This window comes from Callospermophilus lateralis, chromosome 2, assembly GCF_048772815.1.
Source record: "Callospermophilus lateralis isolate mCalLat2 chromosome 2, mCalLat2.hap1, whole genome shotgun sequence".
Taxonomy (NCBI): domain Eukaryota; kingdom Metazoa; phylum Chordata; class Mammalia; order Rodentia; family Sciuridae; genus Callospermophilus; species Callospermophilus lateralis.
Genome location: NC_135306.1, coordinates 60,940,323 through 60,957,454, shown reverse-complemented (window position 1 = coordinate 60,957,454; position 17,132 = coordinate 60,940,323). Strand labels below are relative to the sequence as shown.

The following is a 17,132-nucleotide window of genomic DNA, read 5'->3' as shown; positions in this document are numbered from 1 at the left end:
AGGGCAGCCGAATACAACATACACTAGTATGGCAGTATGTAAAAAAGTGGACGTGTAACCGATGTGATTCTGCAATCTGTATACGGGGTAAAAATGGGAGTTCCATAATCCGCTTGAATCAAATGCATGAAATATGATATGTCAAGAGCTTTGTAATGTTTTGAACAACTAATAATAAGAAAAAAAAGAAAAAGCTAATAATCGTTGGGATAAGGAAAACAACAGGAATAACAAAAGGTGAAAGCAAATGGCTAGAAGAGGGTTTAGTGGATTGGAGTGACAAGAACTGTTTTCCATCTTTTTCACTCAACATGGAAATGTTGTGTTTTTCAGCCAGATAGCAGCAATGAAGAAAATGATTCTAGATGGGAGACCAAATTAGATGAGGTGGTTGCATCAGGAGGAAAGACTAAGCCCCTCATTCCCGAGATGTGTTTTATTTATAGCGAAGAAAATATAGAATATTCTCCACCCAACGCCTTCATTGAAGAGGATGGAACAAGCCTTCTGATTTCTTGTGCTAAATGCTGCGTACGGGTTCATGCAAGTAAATACATTTATAGTCCATCAATCACTCACTTTTCTGTGCTTCACATAGTTCTTATTGCTCACCGATTTGGAACCTGTCAAATCTATTGTATTGAACTATTGACATTCTTGATGGTTGAATCATTTTTTCCCTCATATTTCTTTTAGTGAAAGTATGAGGGTGTATAATTAATTATCCTCCCCCCTCCCCAGTCTTCCTTATGCAATACCAGTGGTGAGTAGGCCTGTTTTTTTTTTTTTAATTGTTGTTGTTGTTTATTTGGTGTTCAAGTGAGGTACCATCATGAGGCACCTGTCTTTCACATGCTTGTGTTTTACTTACCTTATAATAAAACTTAACGTGAACATCTGATGTTGATTGATGAGTATTTTTCTTTATGACTTTTTAAGGAGAAATCAATCTTCCTTTCATGATTCTTAGAGTTATTATTGTATTGAGTTAAAGTGTTATTTTTTATAAGTAAAAGGAAATCTCTACTGTTTTCCAGGGGAGAATAATCATTATAATAGTTTTTTCTCCCAAATGAGATGATTAGGCTGTGTCTTTGTGTCTGTCTTTCTCTCTCTCTTTTAGTTTTAGACTTTATTTTAATTTAGAAATTGCAATTTTAATTTATTTATTTTAATTTAGAAATTGCAAAAATAACCAGGTTTAGTAGCACATGCCTGTAATTTGTTGTTTTTTACACAAATGGGGGAAGTGGTGAATATATTTAAAATAACAACAACAATACAACTGGTATAAAGCCTATAGTATACGTAAAAGGGATTCATTATATACAACTCTATTTTAAATAATTCTATTTTTTCCAATTTTACTCAATCTTGTATTCTATTAACAACTTCCGTACGGTCTGTCTTTCTCAATGTGTAGTTTAAAAGATTTATGATGGAGTTATCTTTATTCATATTTACCCCAAAGAAATAATACTTTTAGAGTTGGAATTACCTCCTGATAAATTTATAAATTAGATACCATATACTTCCTGAAGAGATTTGAATGTCATCTGTTTGAAATACAATAATAGCAATCTTCTTCTATTGATAGTAATTAATAACACATACATGCATGCATACAAACACAGTTTCCCCATATGTTAGTATGTATATTTAAGAGGCAAAGCATCTGGACACAAAATATAGGCATTTAATCTTGATTGTAAATGTAGCAGTTATACAGTTTAGCTATGTTATTTCATAAATGTGTACTTGAACTTCATAGTTTATAGAATTGGTTAACTGCTATAGGTGTTTCTTTGGATAGTTACATTTCTGTTCCTATCTCAAATGTTACTGAAATTTGTAAAAGCTACCCATAGAATTTTCAAATCCCTCTATTTTCAGTAACTTAGGTTTTTTGTTTGTTTGTTTATTTTGTTTGTTGATTCTGGGGATTGAATTCAAGGGTGCTTTTATACTGAGCTACATCCTCACTTCTTTTCATTTTTTATTTTGAGATCAATTCTCGCTAAGTTGTTGAGGCTGGTCTTGAACTTGCGATCCTCTTGCCTCAGCCTCCCTAGTTGCTGGGATGATAGGCATGTGCCACTCCTTTTGGCAACATGTTTTTTGCTGCCATATAATTGTTATATATTTGTACCCTCAATCATCTTCATATTCATTTTGGGACAGGCATTGACCCATCAGACAAGTTGAATTAAGGACATTACTTCATCACTAATCAAATTGTGTAGTCTTTGCCCTATCACTGAAATGAAGGATAATTATGTGTAATTTTTAAAGTGTAATTTTAAATCACATGAATTTAAAAAGTAGTACATCAAAATTTGCTGTTTACTTATTTTAGCATTTCAAAACACTTTCCTTAATGGATTGCTTCTTCTTGGAAATGTTTATGCATGTGTGAAAGGCCAGACTTGGAAGCTTAAAAATATTGTCTATTCAAGAATTATCTTTATGAAATATTGTGAGCATTAGTTAACCTTAAGACCCACACCACCATGTTTTTTTTTTTTTTTTTTTTTTTTTTTTGTTAATCATGAAGCAGGAGAACCAAAAATATCTTTCACACAGGCTTGCTTGTGTTTTGTTTTAAGCCTCACAAATAAAAAACAGTATATAGTGGGCAAATGATATGATTTTATTTATGTCAGTATTGAGATACGTAATATTGTAAAGATGCATGAGACCTAATGCATGGATCCATGCTATTATTTCCTAGGCTGTTATGGTGTTCCTTCTCATGAGATCTGTGCTGGATGGCTCTGTGCCCGGTGCAAAAGAAATGCCTGGACAGCAGTAAGTATCTTGTTTTACTACTGCTTTACCTCTTTTTATTCCATTCATGTCGATACATTTAATTATAGTAGAAATATAAGATTGCATGAATTTTTTCTTAATATATATTTAGTTCTAGATGGACACAAAACCTTTATTTCATTTATTTATTTGTATTTGAACCCAGTGTCTCATACGTGTGAGTCAAGCTCTCTGCCATTGAGCCACAATCCCAGCCCCTGCATGAATATTTTTCTGTGTAATTTCACACTTTAATGTTTTTTTTGTTTGTCCTTCTCTAAATTGTCCTATTGTATCCATTGTAGAAATATTAGGTAAATTTCTATGTAGTCCTCTTCTGCTTCACAAACTGTAGGAACAGCCAGTTTATCAAATCTACATTGACATTTTCAAGGCCTCAAAAATTTAAAATTTTACTTAATTTTTCTGTACAGGATTATTACTGGTATCATTAAGAATAATTATCCTAAGTAATAGTCAAGGTGGAGATATTCAGTTGATGCCTGAGGCAACCATGCTCATTTCCAACTTTTCCAGTAGCCTGAGGTCTTTCTCCCACTTACTCATTCTTACATTCATACTAAGCAAGTTTTAAAGATCTGCTCTACGCCAGGCATTGCCATGAACTTTAAATAAAATGTTTAACAACAAAGGATCCTCCATTTGGGGACACATTTCCTCTTGGTCTTAATAGGTTTTCCTAAAAACCCTATTGAAACTTAGATCCAGTGTTGATCTCCATTCCACTAATCTATTGTGTCATACATTTTGCCATTTAATTGTGTTCTACGCTAAATTTTCTTAAAAGGTATCTTGTTTTTCAAGAGCAAAAGGAACATTCTTAAACATGATGACCTGCCAGATCACTCTATCTCCCTCCCTGATGACTTTAGAGCAGGAGATGAGCTTGATGTTTTCAGATCACTAAATGATAAAGAATTTAATTTTCTTGCAACCACAGTTAAAAACCTGAAGGATAATGTGAAGAAACATGCCTTGCATGATGAAAATTTATGTTATGATTATGTATAGTTAGATCTCAGTATGGAAGTTCATACATGGTGACTGTAGATTGAAGGAATGAATCTGAGGGCAATATCTTTCTGAATTATTGGTGACTTTCACTTTGGGTAGGGTAAGAGGGAAAATATGGGCACTCTTTAAAGTCTAAATAATATGATTTACTTAATTTCAGAGGCAATATCTCCCTTTTAAGAAACTTCTACATTAGTAGGCCCAGAAAACATTTTGGTGTCTTCTTTCATGTGATCAATTAGGTTAATGAAATTTAAGTGAATATAGAGCATCTTCAAATAGCCAGCAGTTCTTACTTATAGGCAAGACTGGATAAATATATTCAATTCTTATTGATATATCCAGCTCTTTTTATTGTGTAGCTCCTATTCCATTGTAGAGCCAAAGTGAAATCTTATAGCGACAGTTTGGTGATATTCTTTTATTCACCTTGACAAATTAGAAATAAATGTAGGACATAGAGGCATAGAGGCCATCTCATTACTTCACTAGGGTGTTAAGAGTTCCATCCATAGTTATTGCCTTGCTCCTGTGCTCAAACACTGAGCAGTCCTATTGTCAAAGGTAACATTGTCCTTTGCATGGTAGAGGCAGATCCAGGACTAGTGTATCCATTCTGATTTTAAAGCTGTTTCTGATCAATTTTTTTTAAATGGCATGTTCTAAAAGGAAAGAAGTCTGATTAATCACTCTTTGGAATTATTTAAAGCAGATTTCTATTAATCTTAACTCATTGTCTCCTCAAAAAATATGGTCATTTGTATTTTTAGTGTTGAAGCCATCTAAATCTTTTTCAGTGGACAAGAGAACTGGTAACTCGTGAGTATAACTTTACAATGATTTTCAGATTCACATAGTTTCTAATTTTTAATTGGAAATGATTCAAATCCTCAGTGGATGCCAGTTTTTTCCTTTTTTCAAGTTATCCATTTTGAGTGAACTTTGTCTATGAAGTTCCATTTTCAATTCTCCTGAGAAATAATTGCAGTTTTAAGTATTGCAGAGAAGTAACTGATAATATTGATAATTGACTTTTGTGTGGCAGTGAGTTTTGCAATATTAATTTTTACTAAACACTTAAGTATGATTTCTTTGAACTTTGTGTCTGGAATGATTACATTTTAAATGTATCCTTAGACCTGAGTTCTTCAGGAAGCAGTCTCTGGTTGTCAGTTTTAGATTCCAGAGGAGCTGTAGACCTTCTTTTAAATGGAGCTTTTGAAGAAGCTTATGGGAATCTAGGAGCATATCTTTGGTCAGAGAATATTTCACTTCTTCCTTGTGCTTCATTCCAAATTATTTTTTAACCTATCTTGTGAAAGTAAGTGTAATTTATCAGGAATGCAAAATGGTCTTGTATGATATTTAGCTTGGGACATATGATTATACAACAAATGTAATTATTATAGCTGTTTTCTTTTATGGTAAGTGGCTTTTGAACACCTTTTATTCATTTTCATGAGGCATATTTGAGAATTATACATGGTGATTATACATGGTGATTCTATATCATACAGTGAAGAAGCAATAGTATTTTGGAAGCAAAGACATCTTAGGTATTATATCACCACTCTCAGACAATAAATAAATGAATGATAACAGATAGTAGAGTATCGAACTAAGTTGCAATTTTTAACGTCAGTTTGGGAAAGATAATAAAAGAGGTTTCTGAGGCTAGAATTAGTCTTTACAGATGATGTTTTTTTATTTACCAATTATAAAGAGTAGATGTCACTCTGGACTCAAATACTCTGTTAGTTTTTTTTTTATTAGTTGCTCAAGACAATACAATGATCTTGACATATCATACATTTGATTCAAATGGGGTATGAATTCTTATTTTTCCACGTGTACAGATTGCAGGATCACATTGGTTATACAGTCACGTTGATCATACAGCAATACTAGTGTCTGTTGTATTCTGCTGCCCTTCCTATCCCCCCCTCCTCTCCCCTCCCCTCACCTCTCTCTACTCAATCTACTGTGACACATTTCTCTCTCTCTTTCTTTCTTTCTTTTTTTTTTTTTTTTCTCTTCCCTGGAGAATTGACTCCTGTCTCATTTGTCTCTGTAATACTTCTAGTACGGTTTTATAGTGTCAGATCATTGTGAGGTAATGAACCTAAAGTAGGGTTGATGATACTGGGATCTGAGCTAGATTTTTATTTTTGATATTTAGTGTTCTCACCATTTCCAAAGATTATGTTGAGACCTAACTCTGATTTTTGTTTTTAACCATTTCTTTATTTTATCATCTAATTATGTCAATTAAGAAACAGAGAGCTGGACTACAGTTTCAACTGCATGTGTTTAAGGAAGAGATGAGTTACAATTTTTGTATTATACCCTAACCTGGTTTCTGAGATTTGGATTTCTAGCCTCTAAATCCCTAGTCACATGAGATGAAAATAAAAGAACCCCACAGCTCCAGAAATAACTATCCTCATATTCCGGTTGCCTACTTCATAGTTTGATATCATTGTCTTCAGTCTCAACTTTGTCTTACATTAATGTTGATCAAATTGATAGATGCAACAATTTTAAAGCTTTGTTTGAATTCATAGTCTATAACTCAGCTGATTATATTATTTTATTTTCAGCTGTGTTCGGAGTGCTTTTTTGTGTGTTTTAATAATACTTTTTTTGGAGCAGTTTTTCCTCCTTCATTATAATTTTATTTTCAAGAGCATTTCAAACATTGCCAACTCCTTTTTGTTTATTTTAGTGTGGTACTAGATAATGAATTTACTGATGCTTTACCAGTGAGCTACATTCTCAGCTCAAAATTTTGAGATAGGATCTGGCTAATTTGACAGGCTGGCCTTGAACTTGTGGTTCTCCTACTTCAGCCTCCTGAGTCACTCCAAGTACTGTTTCTAGGTGTGTAAATGTAATATTCTGATTTTAGTGTCTGATTCTTGTTATTTAGATTCTTCGTGGACATTTTATCACTTTTGATCTAAGTTTCTATATTTTGTATCTATTATCTGCATCAGTTTCCACTATAAGCTTCTCCTTAGTGAAAATGTAAACCTAATATTCTCACCATAAAGAGAATTTGTATTCTTTCCCCTCTCCTCTTCCCTTTTTCTCTCTGTCTGCCCCCGGCCCTTTCCATTTTATTCTTTTATAACTTTTTCTGAATGTAATTATTTCTGTAAATGCCCCAAAATGACTCTATGGCTGACCACAACTTTTATTCATGAAAGAAGACTAACATCTGGAGTAGCCTGGCAACCTAAAAACTTTCTTTTATTACAAAAGCTAAGTCCTTAATGCTTTATATATAGAGTATTAAAGATAGTAATAAGATTTTCATAGATATTCTGAAGAACTTATAATATGAAATTCTAAAGAATAAATAAATATAAGTGGATTAAAGAAATGAAGAAGAAATTTATATAAGATTCTCTTTTAAAATGAAGGGACAGTGTAACAATGCTGGCAGTTGTTTCTGTCCAGGAAATTAAGGTGTTTCCTTAGGAACTTTTCAGGCAATAGAAGCTGTGGGTTTTGTTAGAGTATCATAAGTGGGAGTGAAAGCTGCATGTGAAGACTGATAATTTAACATTGTAGAGAGTCACTTCTCACTCAGTTTCATGATTTTGACTAATCATGAGTTGCCAGGCTTCTTTCTGTCCCTGGCAGCATTAGGCCTATGCTGTCATTTCATTGTTACTTTGAAATTTTCTAAATAATACCTTATGGTATATCTTACCAAGGAGCTTTTTTATTATCTTCAATAATTGTTGGGAAGTTGGGAAGTTTTAGTAGTTCATATGCCTATATTCTAAACAGAATCTAAATTTAAAAGCAATGTAATGAGACAGTTCAAAAGAGATGAATTTAAGTTCTGTTGCAGTCCTAAAATTCCTTGATTCTGGTTTCTTTGTAGTTCCATTTTTGCTTTAAGTAATTTTCTTTAAGAATTTGGGACCTTCAAAAAAAATCTATTTTTTTAAAACCTAGTTAGATGCAATGAGTTAAAATAAAGAAATACCAGATGACAATTGGCCAGATGACAATTCACTTGTAATTATATGTTTTCATCATTTTATACAATTCATCAGTGAAAATACTCTGTGCGATACTGATTTTGGGTACATTTCATTATAAATTTTCCAGACATAATCTTAATGTAAACTGTGTATTTTTGAATGATATGTGACAGTATAGGTTCAATTGTAACAAATTATACCACTCTGATGGAGGAGTTGATTATCGGGAGGATGTGCATGTATGGGGAGTGGGTATATGGGGAATCTCTAATTTTCTTCTCAGTTTTTCTGTTAATGTAAAATTGCTATGAAAAATAAAGTATAATAAAAATTATTCCAAGGCTTTATTATAATTTTATCTAGCTGTCTTTTGGGAATGCATGGTAGTAGTGTACATTATGTTTTAAATTTCTTTTTATTTCAATATGTCTCTTTATACTTAATTCAGGAGAATTTGAATTTTTTTGACATTAGTACAGTATAAAAATGCAGGTATCCATTATGATTTTTATGACTATTGCCATGCTAGAAAAAGTAGACTTTGTAATGAAAAAATATTTTTTAAAACCATTTTTTAGTTTAGGATTCTCATTCTCTATAATGAAATGCATAAACTAGGTAATTGTATACATTTACAGAAAGAGCATTTATACATCTACAGAATATACATCTACAGAAGAGCATTTATTGTACTCTGCAGAATGATAAAATTGTACACGTATAACTAATGTAATGTTCTGTTCCTTTTTCCCAAAAATGGTTTTAAGAAATCAAAACCCAAATATAGAATGTGTCTTCACTTCAGCCTTATAGTAAAATACTATATTTTACTTCATTTTTGAAAATAGAGTAATAATTATATGTGAGCAAACTTACAAAAAGTAGAACATGTCAGCTTGGCATGGTGGCAAATATATGTAATCCTTGCTAGCTGGGGGACTGAGGCAGGAGAATTTCAAATTCAAGGACAGCCTAGACAATGCAGGGAGACCTTGTTTTTAAATATGAAGAACAATTAATTCACCCTAACAAGTTGAATTTGCAAATGCAGTAAAAACAAAATGAACATTTTGCTGCTTGGGCATATATATTTTTTTCTTTGATTGTACATAAGTATCATGTATGGATGGAGTAATTGTTACCATTCCATGTCCTCCAGTGGTGCACATGGCTATTTTAATTGACTCATGAATGAAAGGGAAGTCTTTTCTCTGCCTTTGTCAGAGTCTCAAAATTAATTTCTTATACTCCTTGAGGGTTAATCGTCTATATGAAGAATTTTGACTTTTGTGAAAACTATTAAACTTCTTTCTCTTTTTTTTTTTTAAGAAAGAGTGAGAGAGAGGGAGAGAGAGAGAGAATTTTTTTAACATTTTTTTTTTTTTAGTACTTGGTGGACACAACATCTTTGTTTGCACGTGGTGCTGAGGATCGAACCCGGGCTGCACGCATGCCAGGCAAGCACGCTACCGCTTGAGCCAATCCCCAGCCCCTTAAACTTCTTGATTTTTGGAATGGGTCTTATTTTGACTCCCAGCCTGATGTCTCAAGTAGGAAGATCTGTGTCTTGGAAAGCTGGTCCCTCCTGACATTTTTGAGAACAAGCCTCAGCCCCTTAATTGTCTAGATATGTCTCCATAAGAACTGGCAAATGGGGAAAGCTGGGTTCTTTTTTTTTAAATATTTTATTTTATTTTTTTAGTTTTTTTTTTCCCCGGCAGACACAACATCTTTGTTTGTATGTGGTGCTGAGGATCAAACCTGGGCAGCATGCATGCCAGGCGAGCACGCTACCGCTTGAGCCACATCCCCAGCCCCTCTCAGAATCTTTTGTTTTAGAAAAAGTAGTTTCATCACTTAACTTCAAAAATATAAATTCAGGGTAACTAATTTTTAGATAAAAACTAATGTAAATTGTATGGATAGAATTTTCTTAGTTTTTATAGAATTTAGTGCTAATAAAGACCAAAGAGATCTACATCTATCTCAGAAATCTCCTCTATTATAGATAATGAGTCAGCAGGTTTAACAGAGTAATTCCTTTGTCCAGGATTCCCTACTCTGTAGTAAGAGAACCAGGATTCATGGAATTGGCTACTTAGTCCTACAGATTCCCAGGCTTAGATTCGTTCTGCCCAGCTACTTGCTTTTAGAGAGGGAAGAAGTCTGAAGAACTAGCCTACATCAGAAATGTTTTGAGGTGGTCTTTGTTCACATTGAAATGAGAGCCAGCACTAACTTGCAGTGTACTGAGTTATCTACTTAATGTAGAATAATTGGTGTTAACAGGTGGTTGCACAAAACAGGTTCTTTTCCCTTTTAAATTTACTCTATTTTCTGGCCAGAGGACTTTTCCAGAACTGGATAATCTCCTGAATCCAATTTCCCAACTGACAACAGCATTGATATTTTTCTTTTGTGAAGAACTCTGAAGTGGCTTTGTAGATCAGAACCATTGATTTTTAGATCAGATTGGCTTATGGCCTTGAGAGGTCAAGGTGGCATTGCTGTTCTCTCTGATATGTTTTATGCTGTATTTCTTTTCCTTCCATGGGATACTGTCAAGACCCGATGAAGAGAGGCTGTCAGCTTGCCAGGCTGACTTTGATCTACATACAAAGTAAAACGAGGGGGAAAGAAAGGCCCTGTTTGTGTCAAAGGCAGGGCATTCACCAGTGGGCAGTGTCTGTAGTCAAGTGCTTGCTTTTGCTGCCTTGCTTCTCTCTATAGAGGTGTCTCTGGAACACCAGCCAGAACTCTACTCTCCCATCTGAGGCAGTGTATTTGGTCTCAGAATTACCTCTTCCCTCCTAAGGAGGCAAATTATTCCAAACAGTTGCAGACTTACACCTTGGCTTACAAAGGACTAAGTGGTAATAATTATTTTATCTTAACCAAACAGAATACCACATTTAGTGTATCAATTGTTCTGACAGCATAACTATGATGTGCAGCCTTTCTATTAGGGAACTGTTTACAGGCCAAAAAGTCACAAATCATTTTTCTCTATTCTTTCCTCTCACTTTTGCTTAATAAACACCCCCATCCTCTTTTGTAATAGAAAGAGAAGTCTACATAGCTCAGTGTAAATGGAACTGTATTCATAAATAGCTTCTTGATTGAGAACAAATGCTTCATTAATCTTAGTGCTTCAACCAGAGAGAGCACAAGTAAAGTCAGGAAGAATAATGAGTGACATTATGGGGAGCCTAACATTCTGTACTACACATCAGGCTGTGCCTGCCCGGAGATCACTTGGCTGCAAGGCACATCTCCTTTGCAATGAGGAAGAATGGAGGGGACAGAAACTGCAGTGCAGGCATTTCTCATGAATGGTAAAAATTAATCCAGTGACAGGATGAAGAAATCATGTACTTTGCTGTTTTTTGTCGATGGTCATGCTGGGAAGAAAGAGTAAACCAGCGGAGTCTTTATTTGAAAGCAAAATGTTATATAATTTTATCTGTGTTGGATGTATGTTCAACTTGAAGTTTTGCACAGGATCCTGGAAATAACTATCGTAAATATAGTAAGCTCCATGTGGTTTACCTATGATCAATCGTAAATTATGCTGATACTGCTCTTGCTACTACCTGTCATGTAAATGGCTTGCTATACAGCTAACAGGCAGGTGCTCTGTAAACCCCAAATTAATTTTCATACTAATGTAATCAATGTCTTTAGAATGATGAATCTAGGTTTAAAGAAAGTCTTTTGAAATAAATGAAGAGTATGATTTTCTATTCACTTTTTCCCTTTTCACAAGTGGCGGTAATTTAGATAGTTAAATCTAAGTTTATTTGGTCAATGTTGTAAATTTGAGGACGAAAAAAACTTATCATTCTATAATTTAGAAAACAATGCAATTTCCATTGACATACATACTGTAATGTTCTAGGAACATAGTCACTCAAAAATTTCCTTTCTGACAATATTTAGAGATGGTTGTGGGTTAAGTTAGTCCTTGTCGGTTTTTCATGTAAATGTTAAAAGAGATAAGATTTTCAAAACTGGTAAGTATTTCAACTCAACTCTACTTCTTTTCAATAGAAAGACAGCATTTTGATAGGGTCATTAGTTTTCATTATTCACTGTTCATCTTTTCACTAGTTATATTTAATTTAATTTAATTTTATTTTAATGCAATTTTTTGTCATGGGTAGGGATCAAACCTAAGGCCTGTGTATGCTGGACAGGTATTCCACTAGTGAAGATATACTCCTGACCGTATAAGTTTATATTATTTTAAGTTTCCACATATGAGAGAGAACATGGGATACTTGTTTTTCTGACAAGTATCCCATGTTTTCTCTCACTTGTAGAAACTTGTCTTTTTGCAAGTCCAGTAATTACCTCTGGCTCACCCTCCCCAAGCTGAATATATGTTGCATTTTAAATGTTGTCTCTCAATTTTAGGCATGTTCCTATGAGAAGCCTTCTCTGTCTTTCTTGCCCACACCCTCTTGTTCCTGGACACAAGCAAAATCATTTATTCTCACTGTGGCAATGTGATTCACTGATTCTCTCAACTTTTTCTAGTCTGTTTCTTCATGTCTCTGTTCTCTTTTTAGGTAGTATATTTATTCCTTTGCATATACTATCGACTCCCTTGCTGCTTTCTCACTTTGTTATTCTCCTTCAGCATCAACCACCCAGGTTATCTATCTGCCTGCCCTGTACCTGCAGTCCTGTAGCTGAACATGTCTGCAGAGAACACCCAGTAGGCAGATTGTTCCTGCTTTTATCACCTGATGAGCTCATTTCCTATTTTACCAAGCAATAGGAAACTATCAGAATAGACCTGCATATTTCTACGTGCATTATAACTATAATTTCTGTGTTCCTGTCTCAATCCATTCTCTCCTTTATCCATGGAATCTCTATTCAAATAACTCATCTTTCTTTTCCCCACATCCCCAATATTCCTCTCTCTAAACTGGGTTTGGTGGCGTACATGTGTAATCCCAGCAACTCAGGAGGTTGAGGCAAGAAAATCTCAAGTTTAAGGCCAGCCTCAGCAATTTTGTGATGCCCTAAGCAACATAGCAAGAGCTCATCTCAAAATAGGAAATAAATTAGTCAGGGGAATATAGCTCAGTAGTAAGGCACCCTTGGCATCAATTTCTGTTAATACCACTTCCTGGAAAAAGTAAATCATCTCTAGATGATGCACATTTTTATGCAAACCATCATCTTCAAATGAAAAGACCTCTTGTCAATGCCGGCTACCACCTTAGTTCTCTGTACCCTCGTATAGTAAAACTCTTAAAGACTTGTCTTTACTTCTCCCTAATTTCCCCACTTCCCTCTTACCCTATTGTAGTTATAGAGTGTGCTCCACATTTCCATAGTATGTGTTTCACCAGCAGGATCTGTTGATCACTGCCTCCTGTTTGAACTGTCGTCCTCATTTAGTTTCCAGCATCTTGTAGACTCCTGCTTTTCCTCCTACTTTATGTGCTGCTGCCTTTCATGCTTCTTAGCCAAGTTCTTTTTCATCATCCCAACAAGGTACTGTTGCAGATTCCCAGGTCTCAAAAACTTGGGCTCCTCATAGTCTGTGTTAATGCACATTGTGTTATGATCCTACCTCAGCTTTTATGGTTTTGAATTGCATCTATTCATTGATGATTTGTATATTTATAGTGCAGTTCAAGCTCTCTAAACTGCAGACCCAAATAAACAACCTCATGTGAAGCACTTCTGCTCGCAAGTCCAGTAATTACCTCTGGCTTACCCTCCCCAAGCTGAATTCTAGATCTACTTTTCCTGTACCTTTCCTCATTTCCAGTGACTGGGAATTTTGACCTCCCACTTGATGAGGTCAGAAGCTTTAGAGCTAGATTTAAGGCTGTTTCCTTTTTTTTTCATACTTTACTTGTGTTTGAGTAAATCCTGAGTTCTTTACATTCAAAATGAATCTAAAAGTCCTGACTTCCTGACTAGTTCTTGTCACCTCTATTGATACTACTCAGGTATGAGCCTCTCATTACCTCTTTTTTTGCATTATGACAGTATCATTCTATTTCTTACCTCTACTCAGATACCTTTATAGTCTGCTGTCCACATCAGTGAGCCATTTAAAATGTAAGTCAGATTATGCTCTTGCTGAAATTTTATAGTGGCTTCCCATCTTGGTTGATGTGACCTATGAAGGTTTTCCATATGTGAACTTTTATTTGAAGATTGATTAGATATTTTTCTTATCTCTGTGGGTACCTTTCATAGGAGAATAGGCCAGGGGTCTACCTATATTCCCCTTTCCTAAGGAACTCTGTGGTCTATTCACATAGCATTTGACCTCTGACCATCTACATAATCTGCTCTTTTTGTCTATCTGCCTCTTCCTCCCCAACCCATATTAAGTTCCCTGAAGATAGAACCATTGGCATTTATTATTGTAGCTCTAGAGACATCATGGTGATGAATAGTTGATTGAATGAATGTTTTTACTTATAACACAAATAGATGTGAATATCAGTGTTGGGGAATTCACTTGCTAATATTAAATTAATTGTAGGTTGTGGGATTTCCATTCAAGTCTACTGCAGAAAAATTGTCATTCAGTTTTCTAATCAGGTAGAGTTCATGCCACCCCTGTCCTTGTGTGAGATCCTGTCCTTTCTCCACCCCAGACAAATGAGCCACATACGACAAAATGATTCTTTCATGTTTTGTGGTTCAGCACAAGTTTTGCTTTAATGCGATAATTACTCTTTGTTTTCCCTGCTTAGGCAGCCCAATTTTACAGTTTTGCATTTCTGTATGAACATGACAGATAAATGAGAGAGAGATAGAGGAGAGAGAGGGAGAGCTAGAGATCCTGCGCGCTCGTGTGTGTGTGTGTGTGTGTGTGTGTGTGTGTGTGTGTGCAGGGAGTAGGTGGGTTGTACTTCAATCTCATAATTTTTCTATAGCTCTGAAAATTGGCTTTAGTGGCACTTATGGATATGTCAGCTAAAATGAGAGCTTCTTACAAGGCAGCTTGAGAATGTTTGTATTGGCATTTCTTTAACTGATATTTTATAGAAGAGCCATTGGAACGAGATTTCCCACTACTACAAGTAATGAACAACTGCAATAGCCATATCACAACAGTGCATTTCCCACCATTGTTGTAAATGTTGTGTCAGCATTTTGATTATAAACACTCTTTTTCATGGTTTAATAACTCAGCCATAAAGAAATCATTTCATGTTGTAAATTGGTATATTTGTGAGCGGTTCATCTCAGTGGTGAATTTTCTATGAAATCAAATTTCAAAAATATTTGGCATTGTTAAAAAGGAATTCTGTCATTGGTATTAGGAAAGGGAATGGGACCTATGCAGAAAAAAGTACAATGTTCACGATATGATATGATTTTGTATTTTCTCATTCAGTTTAATTGTCCTGAGGGGGGGAAATGCAATGGAATGGATTTTTTTTTTTTTTAAATGTTGTTCTTGGGAGACAGAAATAACAGCTGCCTTATAGAGTAATCACGTTGTAACAGGCATTTCGGTTTTTTTAGGTAATATTGGTTGACTAGCAATATCTAAATCTTTATAATAGTGAGTCATTTTATTCTGGCTGTTATTGTTCCTGGAAAAAGCATGCTTATTAAACATATGAGAAAACAAGGCTGGTAACAAGCACAGACTGTTTAATGTTATTTATTTATTTTGTTCTGCAAGACTGAAGAGTTTTCATATCTACATAGGTTAGATTGGAAAGAATTTCCGGTTTCCTGAAAGAATTTATAAGATGTCATAAGTCCACCATTTAAAAATTTCTCTTTGAGGGAGAAAAAAAAGGGTACAAAGTTAGGTAAACATCCAGCTCTTTTAATTTTAAATTGCATATATTCAATTTAAAAAGATTTAATTCTCTCTCTGTGTGTGTATGTGGGTGTCTGTGATTTTTCTTTTATTAATTTGAAATTACTTAATACTGTTAGCAAAGTTCTCTAATTCCCATCATGCTCAAGTTTTGAAAGCTCAGTTTTTACAGAAAATTACTGATAGTGCTTAGTCCTTCAGCCTTTCATATGTTTTCTATGCATAACCTTCTGTTATGGCTTGCTGCTTTGGGGTGACTAAAATGGTCAATAGATTTAAATACCTTAGTGTTTTCCCTTAATACTAGTATGTCCTGATCTTTTTTTATTTTTATTTTTTTAGTTGTAGATGGACATAATACCTTCATTTTATCTATGTATTTTTATGTGATGTTAAGTATCGAACACAGTGCCTTACATGTGCCAGGCAAGCACTCTACAACTGAGCTTATGGCCCCAGGCCCCATATGTTCTGATTTTAAAAATCTAAAGTTAGATCTCATTATTTTTCTTTATTTCCTTGAAGTTGGGTAACTTCTTATGTGCTTACTGACACTGAAGATCCTTTGAATCCTCTATTTTTCAAAAATGTGTGAGTTTAAAAAAATATTTTCTGGAAAACAATCTTTGATATATATGTTGGAAATATTTTCTTGTCTTAACATTGTATGTTGATTTGTATTATATACTTAGAATTTTAAATTTTGATATTTTACCTTAAATGTTTTATTAAAATATCATATTTATTTTAAATTAATATATTATGTTGCAAGTGAGCTTGTAGCTAACATAAATAAACATGTTTGTGTCTTTCTGTAATGTCAGAATTTATTAAATAACAATGTATTTAGAGGCTGCACTTCTTTAAGCTGTGGCAGTTCCCTACATACCTGTGGGTCACCTGATAGCATTAAGCCAGGCAATCACAGATTTTTTATTCCATTTTTAATGACTTTATATATATATAATATAATATAATTTAATATATATATAATATAATATATATATAATATAATATAATATAATATAATACTCAAGTCATAATCACACTTTACACAATTATGTATATATAGGTTACAGAAAGGATAAGACAGGTTTAAGGGGGCCATAGGGTTTCTGAAGGCTGTACTGAGACCAAAGGCAAAAAGTAGGTACTAAAAGCAAAGAGTCACTGTAGGCCATCAGATATGGTTACCAACCCAGTGAAGGGCTGTTCCAAAAAGAGGGAACTTCTTTTAGGTCAATATTCAGACAGACAGCAGTTTCAGAGCATCACCTTGGAGTGTCAGCTTGAAATGTGAGTCTGGAGTGGGCCATGCATGGTCCTCAGGGTCAAGAGAAGCTGCATTGTACCAATTGTCTGATGGGACAGCAAATTGGAGGTTTATCTCTGTGGTACTTTTCTTACTCAGGGCTCATGATGAGTGACCAGGTGACAAGGTTGGTGTGTTCCCCTATCCAGTCTTTGGCTGC

General features: G+C 34.5%; 1 protein-coding gene across 4 annotated transcripts in view; it reads left to right on the top strand.

Moving 5' to 3' along the window:
• The window catches only part of Kdm4c (lysine demethylase 4C), a 395,886-nt gene that overhangs the window by 253,611 nt on the left and 125,143 nt on the right, over positions 1 to 17,132 (top strand). For all 4 annotated transcript variants that reach the window (XM_076845987.2, XM_076845986.2, XM_076845983.2 and 1 more), the window contains 2 exons: positions 334 to 547; positions 2,732 to 2,808. In XM_076845987.2, the coding sequence (XP_076702102.1) occupies positions 334 to 547; positions 2,732 to 2,808 (291 nt within the window). The remainder of the gene's footprint in view (positions 1 to 333; positions 548 to 2,731; positions 2,809 to 17,132) is intronic.